This window comes from Anolis carolinensis, unplaced genomic scaffold, assembly GCF_035594765.1.
Source record: "Anolis carolinensis isolate JA03-04 unplaced genomic scaffold, rAnoCar3.1.pri scaffold_8, whole genome shotgun sequence".
Taxonomy (NCBI): Eukaryota; Metazoa; Chordata; class Lepidosauria; order Squamata; family Dactyloidae; genus Anolis; species Anolis carolinensis.
In genome coordinates, this window is record NW_026943819.1 from 4,205,725 (window position 1) to 4,224,591 (window position 18,867).

An 18,867-nucleotide genomic window follows, 5' to 3' on the forward strand; every position below is an offset into this window, starting at 1 on the left:
CTGGCTCAAGAATGGGAACCTGAAGGAGACAGAAGGCCTGATCCTTGCAGCCCAGGAGCAAGACATCAGGACAAAGGCCATTCAGGCCAAGATTGAAAAATCAGCTGATGACCCAAAATGCAGACTATGCAAGGAAACCGACGAAACCATGGATCATATCCTTAGCTGCTGTAAGAAAATCGCACAGACAGACTACAAACAGAGGCACAACTATGTGGCCCAAATGATTCATTGGAACTTATGCCTCAAGTCCCACCTCCCAGCAGCAAAGAACTGGTGGGATCACAAACCTGCAAAAGTATTGGAAAATGAACATGCAAAGATACTGTGGGACTTCCGAATCCAGACTGACAAAGTTCTGGAACACAACACACCAGACATCACAGTTGTGGAAAAGAAAAAGGTTTGGATCATTGATGTTGCCATCCCAGGTGACAGTCGCATTGACGAAAAACAACAGGAAAAACTCAGCCGCTATCAGGACCTCAAGATTGAACTGCAAAGACTCTGGCAGAAACCAGTGCAGGTGGTCCCGGTGGTGATGGGCACACTGGGTGCCGTGTCAAAAGATCTCAGCCGGCATTTGGAAACAATAGACATTGACAAAATTACGATCTGTCAACTGCAAAAGGCCACCCGACTGGGATCTGCAGCATCATCCTAAAATACATCACACAGTCCTAGACACTTGGGAAGTGTTCGACTTGTGATTTTGTGATACGAAATCCAGCATGTCTATCTTGTTTGCTGTGTCATAATAAAATAATAATAATAATAATAATAATAATAATAATAATAATAATAATAATACCCTCTGAATAAGGCACCTGATCTTGTCACAACCATATTCCTACATGATAGAATGGGGTTGAACTAGATGGCCTTTGGGGGTCTCTTCCAACTCTCTGATTCTTTCATTCAGACCTATTATTATTTATTTATTCTTTATTTATTTACAGTATTTATATTCCGCCCTTCTCACCCCGAAAGGGACTCAGGGCGGATCACATTGCACACATATAAGGCAAACATTCAATGCCATATAACATAGAACAGAGACAGAGACAGACGCAGGCACAGGCTGGCCTCGAACTCATGATCTCTTGGTCAGAGTGATTTGTTGCAGCTGGCTGCTAACCAGCCTGCGCCACAGCCCGGCCTATTCATCCCTATCTAACATTGGTCCAGTCTTGGATCAAAGAGTTTCAAAGACATGCCTATCTATAAATCCCATGCAACTGACCCTGAGTTGGCTCTTCTCATGTGAATCAACCTACAGTAGAGTCTCACTTATCCAAGCCTCGCTTATCCAAGTTTCTGGATTATCCAACGCATTTTTGTAGTCCATGTTTTCAATATATCGTGATATTTTGGTGCTAAATTCGTAAATACAGTAATTACAACATAACATGACTGCGTATTGAACTGCTTTTTCCGTCAAATGTGTTGTATAACATGATGTTTTGGTGCTTAATTTGTAAAATCATAACCTAATTTGATGTTTAATAGGCTTTTCCTTAATCCCTCCTTATTATCCAAGATATTCGCTTATCCAAGCTTCTGCTGGCCCGTTTAGCTTGGATAAGTGAGACTCTCCTGATCATAGAATCATAGAATCATAGAATCGTAGAGTTGGAAGAGACCTCATGGGCCATCCAGTCCAACCCCCTGCTAAGCAGCAGGAAATTGCATTCAAAGCACCCCCGACAGATGGCCATCCAGCCTCTGCTTAAAAGCCTCCTTTGCAGGGCTGTTGTAAAGTGAGATGGAAAAAAAATCCTGTGCATTTGCTCTGGTCTCCATCGAAAGAAAAGAGTAAATGCCAAGGCAAAAAAAAATAAAAAATAAAAATTGCAATCATAGGCATTTCCCCCCAGTGGTTAATGCAAATCTAAGCATGAAATAATGTTCAGGATTCTCATAGTTTCTCTGGTTTCAGGGTCAAATGACAAGGAAAACTTGCCTCTTAAAGAGAATGCAAAAGAGTTGAAAAGATACTTTTCCGGACTCGCACTCCCATTATCCCCCAACTTGCCAGACCAGAAAAAAGTAACTTTTCTATGACTGTTAGATCTCCGGCCTTCTTTTTCTTGCAGATTAGACGCTCTTCAAACCATCCAGTACGACTTCTGATCGAAGAACGAGATCTCCGCCTCCATACTTTTCACATAATTGGATTTATTTTTAGGAATCAAAAGGAGAGCGAGAACGCAGGCGCTTTTACATTAACCGGACCCATAAAGAATAATAACATGTTGCTCTCGGCTCTATCTGGAGACTAATAGCATCCATATGGCAGATTTTCCGAGCTGTCCGCAGAACCCAGCTTCCATTATTTCCTCTTTAGAAAGTTATTTTTCTTAAAAGCCATGTATTCCTGTAACTTGTTAGAGTGTTTCAAAGTAATCCACTCGTCGCCACACATTGCAATGGAAGGGATTAGAGCTTAGGTGGCTTGTTGTTTTGCTCATTCCTAAGGGTTTTTGAAAATCACTTTCATTCCCTTTTTTTTTTTTTAAAGGGGAGAAATCTCAAAACACGGAGAAATTGCAATCAGGGCCAGTTAACACCTCCCAACAAAGGATTCCCCCCAAGCAGGAAGCAGCCAGGCTTGGAAGCTGCAAGGCCATTCAATGCTAATCAAGGTAGACAATTGCAACGTTCACACTTGCCTCCAACAGACAAAGAGTTCTTTCTGCAACGCTGGACATTATTCCACAGATACAGTAGAGTCTCACTTATCCAACATAAACGGGCCAGCAGAACGTTGGATAAGCGAATATGTTGGATAATAAGGAGGGATTAAGGGAAAGCCTATTAAACATCGAATTAGGTTATGATTTTACAAATGAAGCACCAAAACATCATGTTATACAACAAATTTGACAGAAAACGTACTGTAGAGTCTCACTTATCCAAGACTTGCTTATCCAAGGTTCTGGATTATCCAACGCATTTTTGTAGTCAATGTTTTCAACATATCGTGATATTTTGGTGCTAAATTCGTAAATACAGTCATTACAACATAACATTACTGCGTATTGAACTACAGTAGAGTCTCACTTATCCAAGACTCGCTTATCCAAGGTTCTGGATTATCCAAGCCATTTTTGTAGACAATGTTTTCAATATATCGTGATATTTTGGAGCTAAATTCGTAAATACAGTAATTACAACATAACATTACTGCGTATTGAACTACTTTTTATGTCAAATTTGTTGTATAACATGATGTTTTGGTGCTCAATTTGTAAAATCATAACCTAATTTGATGTTTAATAGGCTTTTCCTTAAACCCTCCATATTATCCAAGATAGTTGTTTATCCAAGCTTCTGCCGGCCCGTTTATGTTGGATAAGTGAGACTCTACTGTAGTTCAATACGCAGTAATGTTATGTTGTAATTACTGTATTTACGAATTTAACACCAAAATATCACGATGTATTGAAAACATTGACTACAAAAATGGCTTGGATAATCCAGAATGTTGGATAAGCGAGTCTTGGATAAGTGAGACTCTACTGTAGTTCAATACGCAGTAATGTTATGTTGTAATTACTGTATTTACAAATTTAGCACCAAAATATCACGATGTATTGAAAACATTGACTACAAAAATGGCTTGGATAATCCAGAACCTTGGATAAGTGAGACTCTACTGTAGTTCAATACGCAATAATGTTATGTTGTAATTACTGTATTTACGAATTTAGCACCAAAATATCACGATGTATTGAAAACATTGACTACAAAAATGCATTGGATAATCCAGAACGTTGGATAAGCGAGTCTTGGATAAGTGAGACTCTACTGTATATAAAAACCCCACTTGCCTCATTTCCAACAGACCTCACAACGTCTGAGGATGCCTGCCATAGATGTGGGTGAAACGTCAGGATAGAATGCTTCTGGAACATAATATAGCCCGGAAAGCTCACAGCAACCCAATAATTCCAGCCATGAAAGCTTTCGACAACACATGGAAAAAATATTTGCAAATTCGTGACTAGAAATGTCACTATAAAGTAACTAGAAAACATAAATCGTTTGGTGGTGGATATCAGGCATCCAACTTGACGTTGTTAGACTGCAATGCCCAGCAGTCCTTGTCAACATAGTGAGGAAGATTTATGAATAGGCTGCACCATGGGAAACTTGTCCCAAGTTGGCACTGGTGCTTTTTGCTCTCCATTGAATGATCATCATCTCATCCATGACTCTGAAACAAATCCATCCAACCCAAACGTGCACTTGATTTATACATAAAGTCGACTTATAGAGGCGTATACACACAGTATTTGACCAAATCTATCCCTTGGAAGGGAAATTCACTCCTGGAAGAGTTATTATCCGGGAGGAAAGGTGTCTCCAATGAAGCTTTCGCACCAATCCTTGTTTCCACAACAAGCTAAGTGAGGGAAAATCTTCTAAACAGCCAAACAAACATGGCAGGGGTGTTAACATTTCCCTATGCTATCCAAAGCTTACATATATATACATATATGTGTAAAGGTTTTTCCCTGACATTAAGTCCAGACATGTCCGACTCTGGGAGTTGGTGCTCATCTCAATGTCTAAGCCGAAGAGCCGGCGTTGTCCGTAGACACCGTCAAGGTCATGTGGCCACTGGCATGACTGCATGGGGTGCCTATATGTAAAGGTAAAGGTCTCAATTTCTAAACCGAAGAGCCGGCGTTGTCCGTAGACACCGTCAAGGTCATGTGGCCACTGGCATGACTGCATGGAGTGCCTATATGTAAAGGTAAAGGTCTCAATTTCTAAACCGAAGAGCCGGCGTTGTCCGTAGACACCTCCAAGGTCATGTGGCCACTGGCATGACTGCATGGGGTGCCGTTACCTTCCCGTTGGAGTGGTACCTATTGATCTACTCACATTGGCATGTTTGTGAACGGCTAGATTGGCAGAAGCTGGGGCTAACAGTGGGTGCTCATTCCACTGTCCGGATTTGAACCGGCGACCTTTCAGTCCGCAAGTTCAGCAGCGCAGTGCTTTAACACGCTGCGCCATCAGGGGCTCTATATCATATCATATCTATCTATCTATCTATCTATCTATCTATTTACAGTATTTATATTCCACCCTTCTCACCCTGAAGGGGACTCAGGGCAGATCACATTACACATATAAGGCAAACATTCAATGCCTTGACATAGAACAAAGATAAAGACAAACGCAGGCTCCGAGCTGGCCTCGAACTCATGACCTCTTGGTCAGAGTGATTCGTTGCAGCTGGCTGCAGCTGACTGCTAATCAGCCTGCGCCACTCTATCTATCTACAGTAGACTCTCACTTATCCAAGCCTCGCTTATCCAAGCTTCTGGATTATCCAAGCCATTTTTCTAGTCAATGTTTTCAATATATTGGGATATTTTGGTGTTAAATTCGTAAATACAGTCATTACAACATAACATTACTGAGTATTGGACTACTTTTTCTGTCAAGTTTGTTGTATAACATGATGTTTTGGTGCTTAATTTGTAAAATCATAACCTAATCTGATGTTTAATAGACTTTTCCTTAATCCCTCCTTATTATCCAAGATAGTCGCTTATCCAAGGTTTGGCCGGCCCGTTTATGTTGGATAAGTGAGACTCTGCTGTATCTATCTATCTTTCTATCTATCTATCTATCTGTCTGTCTATCTATCCATCTCTCTGTTCTAGGTTGGCAGAAGCTGGGGCTAACAGCGGGTGCTCACTCTGCTCCCCGGATTTGAACCTGCGACCTTTCAATCCGCAAGTTCAGCAGCTCAGCGCTTTAACACGCTGCGCCATCAGGGGCTCCATATATCTATCCATCCATCCATCCATCTCTCTGTTCTAGGTTGGCAGAAGCTGGGGCTAACAGCGGGTGCTCACTCTGCTCCCCGGATTTGAACCTGCGACCTTTCAATCCGCAAGTTCAGCAGCTCAGCACTTTAACACGCTGCGCCATCAGGGGCTCCATATATCTATCCATCCATCCATCTATCTATCTGTTCTAGGTTGACAGAAGCTGGGGCTAACAGCGGGTGCTCACTCTGCTCCCCGGATTTGAACCTGCGACCTTTCAGTCCGCAAGTTCAGCAGCTCAGCGTTTTAACACGCTGCGCCATCAGGGGCTCCATATATCTATCCATCCATCCATCTATCTATCTGTTCTAGGTTGACAGAAGCTGGGGCTAACAGCGGGTGCTCACTCTGCTCCCCAGATTTGAACCTGTGACCTTTCAGTCCGCAAGTTCAGCAGCTCAGCGTTTTAACACGCTGCGCCATCAGGGGCTCCATATATCTATCCATCCATCCATCTATCTATCTGTTCTAGGTTGACAGAAGCTGGGGCTAACAGCGGGTGCTCACTCTGCTCCCCAGATTTGAACCTGTGACCTTTCAGTCCGCAAGTTCAGCAGCTCAGCGTTTTAACACGCTGCGCCATCAGGGGCTCCATATATCTATCCATCCATCCATCTATCTATCTGTTCTAGGTTGACAGAAGCTGGGGCTAACAGCGGGTGCTCACTCTGCTCCCCGGATTTGAACCTGTGACCTTTCAGTCCGCAAGTTCAGCAGCTCAGCGCTTTAACACACTGCGCCATCAGGGGCTCCATATATCTATCCATCCATCCATCTATCTATCTGTTCTAGGTTGACAGAAGCTGGGGCTAACAGCGGGTGCTCACTCTGCTCCCCAGATTTGAACCTGTGACCTTTCAGTCCGCAAGTTCAGCAGCTCAGCGTTTTAACACGCTGCGCCATCAGGGGCTCCATATATCTATCCATCCATCCATCTATCTATCTGTTCTAGGTTGACAGAAGCTGGGGCTAACAGCGGGTGCTCACTCTGCTCCCCAGATTTGAACCTGTGACCTTTCAGTCCGCAAGTTCAGCAGCTCAGCGTTTTAACACGCTGCGCCATCAGGGGCTCCATATATCTATCCATCCATCCATCTATCTATCTGTTCTAGGTTGACAGAAGCTGGGGCTAACAGCGGGTGCTCACTCTGCTCCCCAGATTTGAACCTGTGACCTTTCAGTCCGCAAGTTCAGCAGCTCAGCGCTTTAACACACTGCGCCATCAGGGGCTCCATATATCTATCCATCCATCCATCTATCTATCTGTTCTAGGTTGACAGAAGCTGGGGCTAACAGCGGGTGCTCACTCTGCTCCCCAGATTTGAACCTGCGACCTTTCAGTCCGCAAGTTCAGCAGCTCAGCGTTTTAACACGCTGCGCCATCAGGGGCTCCATATATCTATCTATCCATCCATCCATCCATCTATCTATCTGTTCCGACTTATATACAAATTCAACTACAGAGCCTTTGTAACTTGGGTTCTTCCTGTATATATGGTATCAGAAGTCTCAGACCAGACCAAGTTTTGCAACGGCTCACCCAACCTCTCTGTGTCCTTTTTTGTGGGTATCTGAATGCAACCCCAATGTGTTTGACTCCAGATGGTGTCCATACTAATATGGCTATACTACTATACAAAATCCCAGAATACTTGTAAAGTATCTATACAAACATACGATAGTCTAGGTACAAAGAAAATGTGTCCAAATAACATATATTATTAAAGTTCCCCGTACAAAGCTCAATTTGGCCATACCAGACAAAATGAAAAGGAGCAAGAGCTCTAACACAAAAGTTATTCAAGTCTCGTATTTTGTACCAAGTACTCTTTAAAAACCTTTGAATGAACCTCCAGAATCACTTGCAGTTGAAATCACCACAAGCAGAGTCACTCAGTATAAGCAATTAGGCACTATGTAAGTATAATACTGTTATATGGGTTACCTTTACTTCTGTTAATACTTCTGGTAAAATATTTGTTACTCTATGTTTTGTTTTAGATAGAAATTCATTGTTGCCGAGTATAACAACTCCTGAAGAAGGGGATTTTCTCCCTGAAACAGGGTACAAAAATACCCGGGACCCCTGTAGACTTGGGACTTTATTCGGACTTTACTTTCGAAGACTTTTTTGAGAGCGATGCTCCATCATTATTTTCTTCATTCCAGTATACAGCAACACGACCAACCATCTGTTTAAATTGTTTGGAAGATATTTTCATTGACTATGTATCCCTGAAGCCTATATACATTGGAACCAATACCAGACTTGAATAACTTTTGTGTTAGAGCTGTTGCTCCTTTTCATTTTGTCTGGTACGGCCAAATTGAGCTTTGTACGGGGAACTTTAATAATATATGTTATTTGGACACATTTTCTTTGTACATAGACTATCGTATGTTTGTATAGATCCAGACGGTGCCCACCGATGGCACGGATGCCCACCCTGCTTTGCCCGTACCTTGCTCTGATCCTGGGCCTCAGGGTAGAGGATGATCTCGGCGTAGTCCTTCATGGCGGTGGGGAGAGGCGGTGTGGGGAAGGCGGACAGGAGCCCTGCTCGGCCGAGGCTGCCGCATCCCCGCACCTCCTGCGGCATCAGTCGTGGTCTTCCTACGGCCTGGAGGGCTTCACCGCATCGAGGAGGACAAGGCAGGGATGCACTTCTTCTGCGCCAAGCTCGCTCTTGTCCAACCCAGAGGTCCTGCCGTCGTCGCCTCTGCCACCCAAGACCATTCTGGTAGGCAGGCGCATGGGACAAGGGGGCCTGCCAGGTCTCTCGGGAGAATTTGCAAGCATTAAAGCGCTCGGCCACCTTCCTTCCCCCTCCCCTTGGAAAACTGCCTTAATCCAACTCAGCTGAGGACGGCAAGGTCAGGGACCCTGGCATGGACAAGGGGCAGTCTTAAAGGCACACCGCGTTCGCCTCCCAAGGGCTTCCTGGGGAGCCAGGAGACGGAGGCCGATTGCGTCCCAGAGGAATTTCCAAATAGCGGTGTTAGCCGGTGACGGCGAAGCCACCGAGGGTTGAGGAGCACCTGCAAGGCCAACAGACTTATGGCCACGGGAGCTTTCGTGGATTGCAACCAGTTGTGGCCCCAGACCTACCCTGTTTCCCCTAAAATAAGACATCCCTAGAAAATAAGACCTAGTAGAGGTTTTGCTGAATTGCTAAAGACCCTGTTTCCCCTAAAATAAGACATCCCCATAAAATAAGACCTAGTAGAGGTTTTGCTGAATTGCTAAAGACCCTGTTTCCCCTAAAATAAGACATCCCCATAAAATAAGACCTAGTAGAGGTTTTGCTGAATTGCTAAAGACCCTGTTTCCCCTAAAATAAGACATCCCCATAAAATAAGACCTAGTAGAGGTTTTGCTGAATTGCTAAAGACCCTGTTTCCCCTAAAATAAGACATCCCCATAAAACAAGACCTAGTAGAGGTTTTGCTGAATTGCTAAAGACCCTGTTTCCCCTAAAATAAGACATCCCCATAAAATAAGACCTAGTAGAGGTTTTGCTGAATTGCTAAAGACCCTGTTTCCCCTAAAATAAGACATCCCCATAAAATAAGACCTAGTAGAGGTTTTGCTGAATTGCTAAAGACCCTGTTTCCCCTAAAATAAGACATCCCCAGAAAATAAGACCTAGTAGAGGTTTTGCTGAATTGCTAAAGACCCTGTTTCCCCTAAAATAAGACATCCCCAGAAAATAAGACCTAGTAGAGGTTTTGCTGAATTGCTAAAGACCCTGTTTCCCCTAAAATAAGACATCCCCAGAAAATAAGACCTAGTAGAGGTTTTGCTGAATTGCTAAAGACCCTGTTTCCCCTAAAATAAGACATCCCCATAAAATAAGACCTAGTAGAGCTTTTGCTGAATTGCTAAATATAAGGCCTCACCCGAAAGTAAGACCTAGCAAAGTTTTTGTTTGGAAGCATGCCCAACGAACAGAACACCAGAGCATGTAGGATCGATAAATGTATGTACCATATACATGGAAATAATGGTAGTAATAAGAAATTCTTGATAGGATTCACAGTTTGTCTGGTTATGCTGGTTTGTGATGACAACTACTGTACAGTATATAATAAATGTTCTTCTTTTTTTTTGTTCAACAATAAATGTGAGTTCTTCTTCATGGAAAAATAAGACATCCCCTGAAAATAAGACCTAGAGCATCTTTGGGAGCAAAAATTAATATAAGAAACTGTCTTATTTTCGGGGAAACACGGTATTTTTGTGGCCCATGCGTTATCACTTCCAGAACTTCCTTTTCTGTCGGTTCAGGCAAAAGCAAACTGCTGCATCCTCCCACCTTGATGGCGTTTCGGAAGAGCCTGAAAACTTGGCTTTTTACCCCGGCCTTTGGTTAAGACCACCCATCCCCATCATTATTACAATTACTGTATATACTCGAGTATAAGCCTAGTTTTTCAGCCCTTGTTTTAAGACTGAAAAAGCCCCCCTCGGCTTATACTCGGGTCCTGGTTGGCTTATATTTGGGTCAGCTTATACTCGAGAATATATGGTACATTTATTATTTTTCTCTATTATTATTGGTATTATTACATTTATTATTTTACTCTATTATTGTTGCTACTATTACATTTACAGTAGAGTCTCACTTATCCAACACTCGCTTATCCAATGTTCTGGATTATTGTAGTCAATGTTTTAATACATTGTGATATTTTGGTGCTAAATTCGTAAATACAGTAATTACTACATAGCATTGGTGCTCATCTCCATTTCTAAGCCGAAGAGCCGGCGTTGTCCGTAGACACCTCCAAGGTCATGACTGCATGGAGCGCCAATGTTACCTTCCCTATTGATCTATTCACATTTGCATGTTTTCGAACTGCTAGGTTGGCAGAAGCTGGGGCTAACAGCAGGAGCTCACTCCACTCCCTGGATTCGAACCTGTGACTTCTTGGTCTGCAAGTTTAGCAGCTTAGCGCTTTAACATGCTGCACTACCGGGGGCTCCTACATTTATGATACTACTTAAGAATTGTATAAATGTCGGGAATAACTAAATAAATAAATAACATCTATAAAACTAGCGTTATCACATTGAAGATGGAAAGATGATCAATAACATTTGGGATCTTTTGAGGATGCAATAACAACACCCCACAATCAAAACAGCCTTCCACAAAATAAGTACAGTAGAGTCTCGCTTATCCAAGCCTTGCTTATCCAAGCCTCTCGATAATCCAAGGCATTTTTGTAGTCAGTTTTCAATACATCGTGATGTTTTGGTGCTAAATTCGTAAGTACAGTAATTACAACATAACATTACTGCGTATTGAACTACAGTAGAGTCTCACTTATCCAAGACTCGCTTATCCAAGGTTCTGGATTATCCAATGCATTTTTGTAGTCAGTGTTTTCAATACATCGTGATGTTTTGGTGCTAAATTCGTAAGTCCAGTAATTACAACATAACATTACTGAGTATTGAACTACAGTAGAGTCTCACTTATCCAAGACTCGCTTATCCAAGGTTCTGGATTATCCAATGCATTTTTGTAGTCAGTGTTTTCAATACATCGTGATGTTTTGGTGCTAAATTCGTAAGTCCAGTAATTACAACATAACATTACTGCGTATTGAACTACAGTAGAGTCTCACTTATCCAAGACTCGCTTATCCAAGGTTCTGGATTATCCAATGCATTTTTGTAGTCAGTTTTCAATATATCATGATATTTTGGTGCTAAATTCGTAAGTCCAGTAATTACAACATAACATTACTGCGTATTGAACTACAGTAGAGTCTCACTTATCCAAGACTCGCTTATCCAAGGTTCTGGATTATCCAATGCATTTTTGTAGTCAGTGTTTTCAATACATCGTGATGTTTTGGTGCTAAATTCGTAAGTCCAGTAATTACAACATAACATTACTGCGTATTGAACTACAGTAGAGTCTCACTTATCCAAGACTCGCTTATCCAAGGTTCTGGATTATCCAATGCATTTTTGTAGTCAGTGTTTTCAATACATCGTGATGTTTTGGTGCTAAATTCGTAAGTCCAGTAATTACAACATAACATTACTGCGTATTGAACTACAGTAGAGTCTCACTTATCCAAGACTCGCTTATCCAAGGTTCTGGATTATCCAATGCATTTTTGTAGTCAGTTTTCAATATATCATGATATTTTGGTGCTAAATTCGTAAGTCCAGTAATTACAACATAACATTACTGCGTATTGAACTACAGTAGAGTCTCACTTATCCAAGACTCGCTTATCCAAGGTTCTGGATTATCCAATGCATTTTTGTAGTCAGTGTTTTCAATACATCGTGATGTTTTGGTGCTAAATTCGTAAGTCCAGTAATTACAACATAACATTACTGAGTATTGAACTACAGTAGAGTCTCACTTATCCAAGACTCGCTTATCCAAGGTTCTGGATTATCCAATGCATTTTTGTAGTCAGTGTTTTCAATACATCGTGATGTTTTGGTGCTAAATTCGTAAGTCCAGTAATTACAACATAACATTACTGAGTATTGAACTACAGTAGAGTCTCACTTATCCAAGACTCGCTTATCCAAGGTTCTGGATTATCCAATGCATTTTTGTAGTCAGTGTTTTCAATACATCGTGATGTTTTGGTGCTAAATTCGTAAGTCCAGTAATTACAACATAACATTACTGCGTATTGAACTACAGTAGAGTCTCACTTATCCAAGACTCGCTTATCCAAGGTTCTGGATAATCCAAGCCATTTCTGTCGTCAATGTTTTCAATACATCGTGATATTTTGGTGCTAAATTCATAAATACAGTAATTACTACGTAGCATTACTGCACATTGAACTACTTTTTATGTCAAATTTGTTGCATAACATGATGTTTTGGTGCTTAATTTGTAAAATCATAACCTACTTTGATGTTTAATAGGCTTTTCCTTAATCCCTCCTTATTATCCAAGATATTCGCTTATCCAAGCTTCTGCTGGTCCATTTAGCTTGGATAAGTGAGACTCTACTGTACGGGCTTTTTATTCTGTATCTGGATTGATGAACTCAAGGTTTTCCTTATTAGCTGGTTTGCTGCCTCTCTTGTAACGTTGGCATTTGCAGCCCTTTCCTGTAGTGTCTAGCACTGTTGCTAAGTCGTGCGCATTCCGAAATCTCTTAGCGCCAAATCTCTTGGCCTGTTGCTAAAGCGAAGGAGAAAGAGGTCATTGTTTGCAGGCCGGATTGCCGGGGAGGGGAGCGAGCCAGAACGCGGGCTCCTTGTGAGCCCAGGCGGCCGGAGAAGATTGTTTCTGGGGGATTAGGCACATTCTCCCTGGGCCTTGCAGATAGCCTTCGGGATCTTTCGTAACCCGGGAAAAGGTTGGTCACTCCAGGCCGCAGAGAAAAACCAGAGAGGAAAACAACAGCTCATGGCCGCTTGTGCAAGCGAGCCAAGCTGAACGCAATGGCAGTGGCATCTTTGTGTTGTCGAAGGCTTCCATGGCCAGAATCATTGGGTTGTTGTGAGTCTTCCAGGCCGTATGGCCATGTTCTAGAAGCATTATCTCCTGACGTTTCATCTCAGGCATCCTCAGATAATGCTTCTATAATAATAATAATAATAATAATAATAATAATAATAATAATAATAATAAAGAACCTGCTTTGATTGAAGTAAAAAATCAGAAACTCCTCAAAGCACAGCAGACAAAAAAACAGTGCAAGAAAACCGCACTACAAACTAGAGCTGACAGGTGGCACAACAAAACATTGCATGGAAAGTTCCTTGACAAAATTGAAGGAAAAGCTGATAAGGAGAAGACCTGGCTGTGGCTCACGAATGGGACCCTGAAGAAGGAGACAGAAGGCCTGATCCTTGCAGCCCAGGAGCAAGACATCAGGACAAAGGCAATTCAGGCCAAGATCGAAAAATCAGCTGATGACCCAAAATGCAGACTGTGCAAGGAAACCGACGAAACCATTGATCATATCCTCAGCTGCTGTAAGAAAATCGCACAGACAGACTACAAACAGAGGCACAACTATGTGGCCCAAATGATCCATTGGAACTTATGCCTCAAGTACCACCTGCCAGCAGCAAAGAACTGGTGGGATCACAAACCTGCAAAAGTATTGGAAAATGAGCACGCAAAGATACTGTGGGACTTCCGAATCCAGACTAACAAAGTTCTGGAACACAACACACCAGACATCACAGTTGTGGAAAAGAAAAAGGTTTGGATCATTGATGTCGCCATCCCAGGTGACAGTCGCACCTGGGACCTATCAGGACCTCTATCAGGCCGCTATCAGGACCTCAAGATCGAAGGCTCTGGCAGAAACCAGTGCAGGTGGTGATGGGCACATTGGGTGCTGTGCCAAAAGATCTCAGCCGGCATTTGGAAACAATAGACATTGACAAAATTACGATCTGCCAACTGCAAAAGGCCACCCGGCTGGGATCTGCATGCATCATCCGAAAATACATCACACAGTCCTAGACATTTGGGAAGTGTTCGACTTGTGATTTTGTGATATGAAATCCAGCATATCTATCTTGTTTGCTGTGTCATAATAATAATAATAATAATAATAATAATAATAATAATAATAATAATAATAATACACCACACAGTCCTAGACACTTGGGAAGTGTTCGACTTGTGATTTTGTGATATGAAATCCAGCATATCTATCTTGTTTGCTGTGTCATAGTAATAATAATAATAATAATAATAATAATAATAATAATAACAACAACTTTATTTTTATACCCCGCCTTTATCTCCCTAAAGGGGACTCAGGGCGGCTTACATGGAGCCAAGCCCGAATAAAAACAATAGCAATATAAAACACAACAACAGACAAAAGACATGCACAATTATAAAAATTTAAACATTAGCTAATAAAAACAAATGACAAGAACTATCTTTCCGTGATGGGTTCTAGGTCACTCATACAGTCTATTGGGTGACCTAGAACCCATCGATGAATTATAGAATCTGAGGATGCCTACCATAGTTGTGGGCGAAACATCAGGAGAGAATGCTTCTAGAATATGACCATACAGCCCGGAATACTCACAACAACCCAATGGTATCTTTGTCTGCACTATTGTTTGGAATTGGGTTTCGGGAATCCAGAACTCCTCCATCTATTGTTCTATGATGGGTTCTAGGTCACTCATATAGTCTATTGGGTGACCTAGAACCCATCACAGAATGATAGAATCTTGGAAGGGATTGGAGAGCCATCCAGTCCAAAATAAATATTGAAATAAAATATCTTTTCCTGCTGTTTGAATCACTTTCTCTCTCTACTAAGCAGGCCTTTGTGTATCCTTTCAAAACAAATGCAGCAAACACAGGTAAACACACACACAACACCCATGCAAATATACACGCAGAAACCCACAAGGTGTTTATCAAGCTACAGTTTTTATTTCTGTACAAGTCTCCCTTACGAACGGCAGGAATCCCTTCCCTAACTTTGCTTACACAGTAAACAAGCCGTTAAGTCAAGCCAAAAAAAAAGGTAGACAATGAGAAAGGCAACCCATTATTTATATCAACTTGCCCTCTGTCTTGGGGCCCTTAATGCCGGAGTGAAAAACACTGAGATAAAAGAAGCTTCCCTTTGAAAGCCATGGGGTTAAGGGTGGCTTTCGGAGGGAAAGGGGCACCATTGGGTTCCGTTGATGCCAACCACGTTCGGCATAACCATATCGACGTCTAATACTTCAGTGCCCGATTTAATGCAGGATAAGTTTAGGTCGAGGAGTGTTGTCTCCTCACTTTCCTCACAGAGGACCGGACGCTTGCCAAAGTTTCATGATTGCAAAACTATGGACTGAAAGTCAACCGAGGAAGGTTGAGTTTCCGCCCAAATTGCCGGAGAGCAAATCCTCCGGACACGGGTTGGGACGCCTTTCCGGACAGAATAAATAAAAGATTAAATAAAGTGACTGACATTCAATGGTTGACTGACATCAACCATTTTGAAGTTGGCTCAGTTCTTTGCCTCCTTGGCAGGAGAAGCCATTGTCTTTACAGCAGAGAACCCAAAGCAAAAGCAAAACCTAAGCAACATTGAGCATTTCCAAAAGGGAAAGGAAGGAGAGTATGGGGTTTGTTTGTTTTTTGCCAAGTTTACACCTTTTGTGCCTCAAAAAAAGGGGAATTCTGGTTCATGCAGAACTCCCTCTCGGACAGTTTAAGGCACCGTTGGGAAGCGAAAGTTAGAAATCCACCCTGTAAAATCCCAGCTTCGGAGCTTTGTTAGAAAAAGACATTTAGAAAGGGAACCAAACTGGGAAGCGTTCTTCCAAAATAGAAAAAGGGAGAGAGAGGTGAGGTTGCTCAGTTCCTTGAGTCTCGCAGGAAACCATCTCAGTGCCACGAAATTCGGAGAAGACACTCCCCGCAGAAAGTTTGCAGAGCACGAATGTACTCTCACATGCAGTGGAAATCGGACATTGTCAACAAGTGGCTTTATTCATCATTTTTGAACGCTGGACTCTGGATCCCGTTGCGTTGCATGCCTTTATTTGAGAGCCGAAATTTGGAAACGGATTCCTACAAAGTGCCGCACAGTTTCTCATTGCTCTCCAATGCATTTCAAGACACCGTTGGAGACGTCCGTCTACTTGTGACACACTTTGCCCCCAAATTTGGGAGCCGGTTGGAGAGGTTTTGTGGATAAAACAGGACAGAGAGTTTTCCTGCCCCTGTTTGCTGCTGTTCATGGTTTATTACACACACCAAAGGTGGAGGGGAAGCAAGTGGAGGGTGAGAAAGAGAGAAGGGAAACCAAAAGTGGAAGAAAGTACCCTGAAGAACGTGAGGAGGATTCCGAGAAGCCATCCTCAACTGCCAGTGTTTTCTTCATCCTCAGTCCTGAACCAGGAGAAAGGCCTTTCCGCAAAAGTCGGCATCTTTAGTCAATGCTTTATTAGGGCTTTCTCCCTCCTGTTTTTTTTTTTTTTTTTGGTTTTTGTAATTTTTTTTCTTAAGAAAAAAAAAAGGCTTAGAAAAATCCCTCGAGTCACCATAGTCCTGGGTGTCTCCCCCATTGAGCGCATCCGTGAGCTTGGCGTTCTCGCCTCCTTAAGGAGTCAATGGGTGTGATGGGGAGAAGGCTACATTCGCGAAGACGGGCTGGACAGCTCGTAGAAAAGCAGGTAGGCATCGCTGCTGCGGACGTGGCTGGCGGAGAGCGGCGTGACGCTGCGGAGAGGAGAGGAAAGAGGACACGGTCAGGGCAGACTGGGTCTCCATCTGGAACAGATACGCCCCTTCAAATGCTTCTGGAATCCCATCATCCCCTAATATTGCAATGCTGGGATGCCTTGTCCTCTCTGACCCCACAGCCATACCCTTGGCTGCCCATCTCATAGCACCACTATTTATGCAAGGGGTCCCCAAACTAAGGCCCGGGGGCCAGATGCGGCCCTCCAAGGTCCTTTACCTGGCCCCCACCCTCAGTTTTATAATATACTAGCTGTGCCCGGCCACGCGTTGCTGTGGCGAAGTATGGCGGTATGGGAAATAAAGTATTAAGGAATTGGTGGTAGTTAACGTAAAGGGTCCCCTGGGCTGAGTTGGTTGCTAGGAGACCAAGTGGGCAGAGATTAGTCCTCTAACTGGCAGCAATTGGATAAAAACAATTATTCCTCTCCCTCTAATTAGGACTTCATTTTTCTTTTCTTTTTGTTGTATCAACCTAAAGGCATGGATGAGGGGTTGTGCTGTCATTTTTCAAGGTTGTGGGGTGTTTACTTTTCTTGTTTTGTCCGCTGCCGTGATGCCATCACTCTTTTATATATATAGATTTTAATATCAATTTTAATAATATAATATATTATATATACATATAATATTGATAAAAATATTATAATGTTATACATTATAATACTAATAATAATACCATATAATAATATTAATTATATGCTATATATTACATATAGTATTACAGTATAATGGTATAGTTCAATATAGTAATGTATAATGCTAATATTGTGCTATGCTAATAATATAATATATTGTATGTACATACAGCTGCTCTGAGTCCCCTTCGGGGTAGGAAGGGTGGGATATAAACGTAGTAAATAAATGTAGTAAGTAAATAAATAATTTTAGACTTAGGCTCATCCAAATTCTGAAATGACTTGAAGGCACACAACAACAACAACAACAACAACAACAGCAACAACAACAACAATCCTAATTAACTTGACTATCTTATTGGCCAGCAGCAGGCCCACACTTTCCATTGAAATCCTGATAGGTTTATGTTGGTTAAGATTGTTTTCATTTTTAAATATTGTATTGTTCTTTCATTGTTGTTGTTGTTGTTGTTGTTTTGCACTACAAATAAGACATGTGCAGTGTGCAAAGGGATTTGTTCGTATTTCTTTTTCAAATGATAATTCGGCCCCTCAACAGTCTGAAGGATTGCAGACCGGCCCTTTGCTTTAAAAGTTTGAGGACCCCTGATTTGCGCCAACAACACAATATTGCTTCCCCATACACCTCATTTGTCTACAACAATAACTATTTTGCTATTTAGTCAAAATGTCTGCTCTTTCAATTGTCTGTTCTTATGAGGATTGTTACTGCAGTAGTTGATGTTGGGTTAAGCTGATTTTTCAGTGCTGGCATGGATGTCAACAGAAAGGGCATTTTATGCACACTATGTGGGAATGCAAACAGGTACAATACTTCTGGCAGACTATACAAAATGTGTCAAACCAAATATTAGGAACTGATTGGGTTATAACAAAAGAAATGGCGGTCTTAGGACAAAGAGAGGGAATGGGAAATTACAGGGAAATAAGGTAAAGGTTTCCCCTGACGTTAAGTCCAGTCGTGTCTGACTCTGGGGGTTCGTGCTCATCTCCATTTCTAAGCCCAAGAGCCGGCGTTGTCCGTAGACACCTCCAAGGTCATGTGGCCATTGGCATGACTGCATGGAGCGCCGTTACCTTCCCGCCAGAGCAGTACCTATTGATCTACTCACACTCTGGGGGTTGGTGCTCATCTCC

General features: G+C 42.2%; 2 protein-coding genes across 7 annotated transcripts in view; both read right to left on the bottom strand.

Moving 5' to 3' along the window:
- The window catches only part of mfrp (membrane frizzled-related protein), a 34,541-nt gene extending 25,840 nt beyond the window's left edge, over nt 1-8,701 (bottom strand). The window contains exon 1 of the mRNA XM_062960777.1: nt 8,315-8,701. Within this exon, the coding sequence (XP_062816847.1) occupies nt 8,315-8,452 (138 nt within the window). The 5' untranslated portion in view covers nt 8,453-8,701. The remainder of the gene's footprint in view (nt 1-8,314) is intronic.
- A 6,542-nt stretch (nt 8,702-15,243) lies between these two features.
- usp2 (ubiquitin specific peptidase 2) overlaps nt 15,244-18,867 on the bottom strand; it is an 88,550-nt gene continuing 84,926 nt past the window's right edge. For all 6 annotated transcript variants that reach the window (XM_062960783.1, XM_062960779.1, XM_062960778.1 and 3 more), the window contains one exon: nt 15,244-17,050. In XM_062960783.1, coding sequence (XP_062816853.1) covers nt 16,963-17,050 — 88 coding nt within the window. In that variant the 3' untranslated portion in view covers nt 15,244-16,962. The remainder of the gene's footprint in view (nt 17,051-18,867) is intronic.